The sequence below is a fragment of the Ursus americanus genome, chromosome 4 (genome assembly GCF_024610735.1).
Source record: "Ursus americanus isolate L20-20 chromosome 4, mUrsAme1.1.p, whole genome shotgun sequence".
Taxonomy (NCBI): Eukaryota; Metazoa; Chordata; class Mammalia; order Carnivora; family Ursidae; genus Ursus; species Ursus americanus.
In genome coordinates this window covers 41,238,291-41,247,231 of record NC_142130.1, presented here as the reverse complement: position 1 = coordinate 41,247,231, position 8,941 = coordinate 41,238,291, and the positions used below count along the sequence as shown (strand labels likewise).

At 39.9% G+C, this 8,941-nt stretch overlaps 1 protein-coding gene across 3 annotated transcripts in view; it reads right to left on the bottom strand.

Moving 5' to 3' along the window:
- Positions 1 to 612: 612 nt before the first annotated feature.
- The window catches only part of LSAMP (limbic system associated membrane protein), a 632,927-nt gene continuing 624,598 nt past the window's right edge, over positions 613 to 8,941 (bottom strand). For all 3 annotated transcript variants that reach the window (XM_045785137.2, XM_087861611.1, XM_045785136.2), the window contains one exon: positions 613 to 8,609. In XM_045785137.2, coding sequence (XP_045641093.1) covers positions 8,512 to 8,609 — 98 coding nt within the window. In that variant the 3' untranslated portion in view covers positions 613 to 8,511. The remainder of the gene's footprint in view (positions 8,610 to 8,941) is intronic.

Genomic DNA, 8,941 nt, shown 5'->3' with positions numbered 1-8,941 from the left:
GTGATTTGCTTATTTCTCATTTTCTTTTGGGATCTCCTGTCTGTCCTGTGCAATGCTATAGAACTTCTATAGAGATTCTGGACACATTTTGTGAAGGTAATGGCTCTCCGTAAGAATAGAAAACAAACTTTCCTTTTCATAAGTAGAAAAAAAATAGGTGGCTTTAGAAAGTAATTTCGTTCCTTCTACTGCTATCAGGTAGGATGTTATTAAAACCAATCCTTAAAGATACCCCTACTATGGAGACTTTAAAGGAAGAGTGTACTCCCTAATGTTTTTTTGGGATCATGTCCTAACGTCTCACTCAAATCTAACAATCTCGAACTTCTTAATGCTTTATCTGTAGCTTCCCAATGGTAATTAATGCTCTGTCTTATGATCCCTTATGAGAGAAAAAGAAAAACTCGCAAAGAACCTCTTTGCTTAGATGAAGACAATTATTGTAAATACCACATTTCTTTCTGTGATAGGAAAGATACTGATGGAGCTTTCAAGTGATTCTTTGGTGTTCTGTCCACCCCTTCCTCACATTATTTTTATCACTGGCTTTATTTCCTATCTGATTCATGAAAACCTCCAAGAGGCAGTGCAGTCAACCACAAGATCACTGACTCAGGTCAATGAAGACACATCTCCTTTTCACGTTTATTTCATTTTGTTTTAAGATCACAGAAGAGCAGAGCATTCATACGTGTAAAGTAACAGAAGAGAGGAACAGAATTTAAATACATTTTAAAAGAAAAGAAAAAAAGCTTTTTTTAATTTGAATTTTTTTTTAACACACATTGCGCTTTTTATTTTCCTTCACAGAGCTAGTATCCAGGGAAAAAAAATCCATCCAATAAACAAAAATAAACTTTGAACAACAAAAAACCCAAATAAAAAATGGCCATGTGTTTGTATCATCAAGGAAAAGTTCTGTTTATGTCTACAGGGCTGAAAAAAAAGGAATATATTTATATATATATATATATTTATATGTATATAACACTGTTAATAAGGAGAATTCTAACCAAGAGCAGGATTTATACAACCTTCAGTAGAGTAGTGAGAAGGAAGGGGTGAGGCAGGGTGGAGGGAAAGAAGGTGGAGGTTTTGTCCCATGCTTCTCTCCCCCTGCATCTTTTTCCCTTTAACCTTCCCCCAATCCCAGCAAATACTTAGGGAGCAGGACTTGGCCATAATCACCAGAATGAACCATTTACATTCTCTGGTGAAGAGCAAAGACTTAGGGAAGTGGGTCCAAAAAAGGCCACAGATAGCTTAGAATTACTGCCGCGTGCCATGAAGCTAGTAGTTCCACGTATTTTCTTCATTTGCAAGAAGCAGATTTTAACTCTGTGCCTGGCTTTACATAGAGAAGGCTTGTGCAGAGGAAAATGTAGCCGTAGGAGTAGATCCAGGAGCACCACTCAAAAAGACACCTCTGAAATAACCATTAAATGGGGAGTCATCCTCTGGGCAGTCATTGTCCCACTTACAGAGAGCTTGGTAAGCGCTCTAAGCCCATCCCACATCCTCATCTGCATCAAGTGATACTAATGCTGGGAAGTCATGGATAATCCCTGCTCTTCAGTACACAGGAGACTCAGATTGTTTCTGTTCTCTTAGGCACTGAATGAAAAGCTAAGTTGAGCCTCCAGGACAGTGTGGGGCTACACTTTGATGGGTTAAAACAAGTGGGCCTCTGCTCAATCCATTCAGAACATGGTACAAGAAAGTGGTTCCTCATTAACTGCCTGAGAAGCACCATTCCTGCGTACCCTCTTCTCAGAGCACTGAACCGCCATATTTGATCTTGGCCTTCACAACAACTCTTACTGTATTCGACTCTGTCACCTCCTGAAATGTGTTTCTTTTTGTCCTATTTTTAACTTGTCTTCTTTAAATGATATCGACCTGTACTTTTTGAATATGAGGCTTGTTTTCTCTCTGTCCACTTGCTTGACCTCACAGCCTCTAAGTCAAGTTTAAGAAAACTCATGCCATGAGAAACTCCGTATAAAACAAAATGTATTGTCTTGCTTGTTTCTCACGGGACAGCCTTTTGAACTTGCCTGGGACCACATGCTTAACTGCCATCAGCACAAGCAGAGTTTTCAAGGACACACATTTACTGAAATGAGGCACTTGGCCCAGGATGAGAAAAAAAACAACAACAACACAACAACAACTGATGTTTCCTTTCATATGCACAACATGCATAATACGCAATCTGGCTACTTTCCTTCCTATGAAAGGTTATTAGAATAAAGTTCAACAGTTAGATTTTTTATTATAAGGAAACAACTCCAGCTATTTCAATGCCTTCAGTATCATCCGAATGTGTCCCTTGTCTACACTGCTAAGAAGTTTTGATAAGAAGAGAATTTTAGAACCAGTCCAGGGCCGCTGTAATCTAGAAGTTTTGGCTTTTGAAACGGAGATGATGGAATGATGGTTCTGAGAAAGGAAAGTGGTACAGAGGCCAAACTGGAGGAGACAAACAGCTGCTTGGAATGATCAGCTGGCCACATGCTACATGAGCGTGAAATTCTTATTCCAGAATCAGAGTTTAGAGCTGACAGAGATCTTAGAGATGTCATCGAAATCCCTTACTTTCAGGATGAGAAAACCAGGTCTCAGGAAGCTTAAATGACTTGCTGAAGGTCACCTAGCTTGTTTGTGGCCAGACCCTAGCCAGAATCCAATTCTCTTGACTTTCTGCTTCACCTTAAAGTTGCCATTTAACTTGGGTGGCGGAGTGTACTTTAAGTGTCATGTTAATTTGATCTAAATTTCTTTCTGTAACAGTCCATGCAGAAAGTTCATATGATTCCCAAAGTTATCTCTTTGGTGGCTCTTTGTGGCTGTTCAGATTGTAGAAAATACATATATGTCACTCTCTTAAACACATCGGACCCTTCAAAAAGACTCGAAGAGAAGGTGCCTGAGAGAGATACTCCCAATTAGAGTAGTTCTGTCCTCATTTGCAATAGTCAGGATAGATATGTAGAAATATAGGTCTATCAGATTAAATAAAAGTAATCATTTCCTAGGGTGACTTGCCAAGATATTTCTCAAGGATATAACATATTTCTTATATCTTACAATTTCTTAGAATCTAGATGACAAAGAAGCTTTCCCAATGTCTTTGTCTGATGGAAAATAAAAACTGAGTAATATTTTGCCACCAAGCTGTAGGTGACTACCTTGGATCTATTTAAATAAGCCATCTTAGATGGTAGGTAAGAAGTAACAAGAAGACACTGGGAGTTGATGCAACAGACACATGAGCCCTTAAAACTCCTTCCTCCGTCTCATTTCCCTTGCTTTGGGGTCAGGTGAGACAACTGTGGCAACAGTTGGGAGAAACTCCACTTTGGTCCCTCAGGAACAAAGAGGTGGCCTCCTGGGACTTGAGCAGGATGTTGACTTTTAGTAGTTTCTGTGGGTCTGCTTCCTTTTGCTGAGGCAACCTTCTTGTTCAGGACATTAGTCATACTCCTTCCCATTCTGACCTGGGAAGTGCTTTAGTTTTTATTTACTTTTATTTGATTTTTTTTTCTTTAAGATTCATAGATTTAGCTGAACCTGGGCACTGCATGAAAAATGAAGTTTACATAGTTTATATTATGTACATAAACTAGTGATTTACATTGATTTACACATGATTGGTGCCTAATTTATTAATCAACACACAGTATGTAAATGCACTGAAAGGAAATCAAGATTTTAAAATAAGTTTTCCATAATATCCATAAACATTTGCGCTGGTGTAAATGTTAAACCTAGACCTAACGTTAACACCAGCTTCCTTGCCAGCAGGAAAGTGATGTACATCGCTGGGTGAAAACAAATTCTCTCTTGAATTTCAGTTGGCCTCATTTGACAACACAGCTACATGCAAATGAGAATAGTTTACTTCTCTTCCACTAGTATGCACATAAATGTAAACTCCATTTTGCATTTAGTGAGATGTTTACAGATATTATGCCAACCATGATGGAAAATTTACATCACTGGGGCAAATGTAGTCTTTGGAAGAGAAATATTTTAAGTACGTAAGAAAGAAGAAGGCTTCCTGAACTGAATTTGCGTTTCTTAATTTAGGGTCCTATCTCACTATTTTTGTGGTATGTTTAACATTTGTCTTCAAAATATTAATAGTTTTTATAGGTCAGATATAGCACTGCACTTATATTTCTATAAAAAATGATAGTTACTGGTAACCAAGACTAAATTCAGGCTTAAAAGTTATGAAGATGAAGTGAAAAATAAAGCCATGGTTAATCCCATGGAACTTGGTCCACAAACAGATTCCTCTTAAACAAATAATTACGAAGTGGAAAAAATGGGGCTCCGTATCTTTCTAAGTGAAGCATAGCTCTTTTTTTTTTTTAAACCAAATTCAATACTTTTCTTTAAGTTTCAACCATTATTCTAGATTTGTCTTAAAATACATACAATATTGTAAATATAGCATCTGTAAAGATAAGATTAAAAAAACTACATACACATATATATTATTTTTCCACAAATAATTCAAGGCCTGCAAAAAACAAAAGGAGAAATTCCGGGAGACAAGCCAATAGAAACAGTCAAACCGCAACCAACCCGGGGATGGAAGCTGTGACTCTGGAGTAGTTAAGAAGCTAACAACTTGGTAGGTAATAACTCAGAAATAATTTCATGCTGAGGAGTTTAGTTTTTGTGTGCAAAGGAGGTAAGTCCATTTTTGGAGGAGAAACAGATTTGTGTTTCTGTCTCCAAGAACATGAAAATCACGAGTACTTTTACAAGGTCTCTATGAATAGCCCCAGTTGACTGAATATGTAGTAAAAAAAATGCCCATGGCAAGGGAGAAGTCTGTCTGACTTGGAAGAGAAGGCAAAGGTCAATAGGACAATTGTTCCCCAACAGAAAACACAATTTTTCCCTAAGCCTTAGTTCTTCTAGGGCACAGGGATTTTATGTCTCAAAACAAGTAAGACTGTTCCTCCAACAAGGCAACACCTTCTGATGAACAATTGCACAGAGGATATAATTCTGCAGTTGTAAAACCTAGGATAGTTCTCGTTCTTCAGGAAGTGCCCTTAGTCATTTCTGTTTTCGTTAACTGAAGGTCGGTTCTAAGGATTTTGTTTTATGAGTGGTGGAGTTTCGTTTTGCATACAGAGGACATTAAATATATTAGCCATTCAGATTGATGAATTTCACTCCTCTCAGGATATTATTTCCCATCAGCTGGTTCTTTTCAGTGCAGGATTTCAAGTTTTGATTACCAATGGATAAGATTCTTGAAGGGATTTATAGCAATATGATGAACTAAATTCCAAGAAGTTCCATGTTCAGACTCAATTTCTTGGTGTCAGTCCTCTGGCTGCTACCTTTTTCCTGACCTTTCTCCAAATTATGTTCTCCTCCATTCTTCACATTGCTTAGAGACATTCTCAAACCTAGGAGATTTCTGGGGCCAATGTTTGCTCTGAAGCAGGAGCCAGGACATTTTTAATTCCCAGATCCTGCCAGAGATATATGCAAACACCACAATATTCAATATATGTTTAACTATGTTTAATATATGGTCCATTATATTGAAACTCAGGGAACAAATGGCGCCGACAAGGTGGACATTCCCTTCAGTGGAGAATCTCCTTCCATAATATCAAGACCTTGTCACTACGATAGGGTGGGGGCAATACAAAGTGTAGGCGTATGATTAAAATATGTCACATGCCACAAGGATCTGTTCCTGAAACTGATACTAAACCAAATTACTCCTGCTACTTTTCTTTTCTTATATATCTTTAAATTAGCATGCATTCCTCTAAAGCTTCCACCTAAGGATGTGACTGGCTCTTCAATATGTGGGGAACATTTACCATCAATGATGATAAACTTCTATTCCTGTACTAAGACCAAAATGTTAGAGAAACCCCGATTGTCAATAAATTGATGCTGGATAAGAATATGGCTCACCTTCCCTATATTTTAGTAGCTACTTTCTGGGATAAGAATTTCTGTCCTATGTGAGGATCTGCCACAAATATTCTTATCCATCCTCAAGCCCAATTTGCCCTTCTGTTTCATGTCTAAACTGTAAAATCATAAAAGGAGGCTGTTAATAAGCTTTCTAAAACAAACAATAGAATCCCTTAGAACAGATTTAAAATGTTGCTTATCGAAGAGATCATTACCTTCAAAGACCAGGCTCGTCGCAAAGAGCCTTCAATCAATAAACTCTATCAGTAGAAATTTCAGGTCCTTCCTCCCTTGCTTGCTTGCTTCCTTCCTTCCTTCTTTCCTTCCTTCCTCCCTCCCTCTTCTCCTTCCTTCCCTCTTTTCCTCTTTTTCCTTCGTTTCCTCTCTTCCTGTTTTCCTTCCTTTTTCTATTTGAAGTTAGGAAGTTTCCTGTTTTATATTCTGTGATAGCTACTTTTGTGGTACCATATTTCGCTCTTCTGAAATGCATTCAATGATGACCTCAATAATAATCCTCCGTCTTTTCATAAACTGAGTCACTTCCAATGCCTCCTACAGTTTAAGTGAAAGCAATGGTCGGTTTCCTGACAAAGATATCTACGGACAGAGAGCCAGCTCTCTCTGCAAGACCTTTCCTAAGAAAATCCTGGTGCTGTGGTGATATCAAGCTTTGTGGTATGCATACAACTTCTGCCTAAATTATTACAAGTTTCCCAGTTCTTTTGATTAAGAACCTAACTCACATTTCAGATGACTCTTGCCAATGTAAACTTAGGCATTATATCCCCCACAGTATCTTTTTCAGGAACCAGAAGCCAAAAGTGAGCAGGGAAGGTGGAATATATTCCAGCGGCCTGGCCTAGGATAATGATGGACTACTATGAACAATGGTGCTGCAAACATTACCAGTGGAGCAAAAAAGAAGATTGTGCAGGCCACCGAATAAAGTATTAGCTTACAACACCAGGACAAAAATCTGCAAAGGAGCACAAGGAATTGATCCCTTCTTGTTACGGTCAATGCTTTGTATAGAGCTCTGCCAACATCTCTACAGGATGCATAGGGACCCGCGCATCTGTCTACTTTTCCTGCCTGGCTCACTCTCACTTTATTTTATCTGAAATAGGAAACAATCTCTGCTCAAGGGAATCCATGGGCCAAATGCAGTGCTATTTGAAGATCAGGGAAGGGGCACAACAGGGCTGCTTAGGATCTCCATGTGGCTCATCATTCTTTCATTAGGAGTTAACACTTGGAGACCTTCCTGATTCTTGGGATTTACTCAACACGCGCTACTCACTCCTGCAGCAGAGCAGGTCCAAGCCTGCAAAAAGCCAGGAAATACGTGAATTCCTCAGATCATGAAACAAGAGTGAAATCAGAAACCTTCTCTCCTAGGTCACCTCATTGACGTCACTGATTCTTTCTACTGTTTGCTCACCCCATCAATAGTAGGCACTTTCATTTACAGTGATATTCTGAGTGACTCTCGACTGGGTTCTGATGATTGGACTAGGAGGAATATGAGGTTCTGCCCTTAGAAGGGGCACAGCTTGGTGTGGATACACACTGATGTCATGTGACAGCCATGGGAGAAGGTGGGGGCCTCTGCTCCATGCCTCCTTCCCCACCATGTCCCCCAGCAACTTGTCGCAGCCGCATCTCACGATTACAATGCGGGACAGTATCTACAGCACAATGAGTCTATGTACACATGGACCATTCCCTTGGCATGCTTTGGAGAGAGACACACACACGCTCACACACATGTACACCCACGTGAGAGCGAGAGACTTGAGCACGCACGCACAGTGGAGAAAATTAAAATGGCACTTTCTAGCATTTGCGGCATGACTAGTGCTGGGGGGTGTGGTAGGGGAGTGAAGAGAAGCAGCAGCCAGGGGGTGGGGAGGTATAAAGGGAGTCTCTGGGATGGATGTGGGAGAGAAAGAACACACTGGAGGCTGGGGAAGGGGGGGAGGGAGGTGATGGTCTTAAAAGTTGGAGAGATAGTGGAGGCAGGAAAGCCAGGTAAAGGCTCAACACAGGATTCCAGCATGGATTCCACTGATAGTCTGAAATGGCTATGAGTCAGCTCAAATGGAAAACAAAATAAAAAGATGATGGAAATAGAAACACCAAAGGCAAGACCTTATTTTTTCTTTTCCCACAGATGAAAAAGAATGAAGGAAGGATAAAGTGTGTGTGGGGGGTTAATATACATCTGATAATTCTTCGCTTGTCTTATTTTTACAACATCCGGGTGTCCTTAGCATGATGTAGTCTTTATAGAGTACACGTTTGCTTCGATATACACATATCCTTGTAGAACTTTTCCCACCCTGATTTATAGTTAAATTTTTATTGATGGACTTTAAAATGGTTTTAAGTATATTTTCTTCTTCGTTTTCTTATTTCCCCCTTCATTTATAAACACACAAAGTTGTAAAATAAACAGTCTCCCCCCATCTCGCTCTCTCTCTCTCTGTATCCTGTGTGACGCATTTTTGTGTGTTTTTTTTAAATTATTTTTAAATTTTTATTCTATTAGCATTTGCTGAGCAGGCAGAGCAGAGATGCTGCCAGCAGCCACAGTGGTACGGCCAGACTGATGGATCCGTTTATTCCTCTCACCGAGCCAGGCCCTGCAACGCAAAAGAGAAAGAAAAGAGAATAGTTACATCCAGCCTCACTGTATGTTACAGCTGACAGCTGACAGTATCAGAGGTAAGAATGGGCCAGGAACCAGCACCTCAATGTCAGTGCACATATGTATGGCCCAAGAAGGGCTCCCAATCTCTCCTAAATCCTTCTCCTTGAGCTGTAAGTATCTCAAGGGGTATCAGTAGTTGAACACTTTTGAATATAAAATGCTCTTGCTGGGGAGGGCTATCACTGATGTGTCTGCTGGTGCAGCGGGGTCCTCTTCACCCAGGCTCCTCTCGCACGCTCTGCTCTGCATAGCACTGTGATGCCA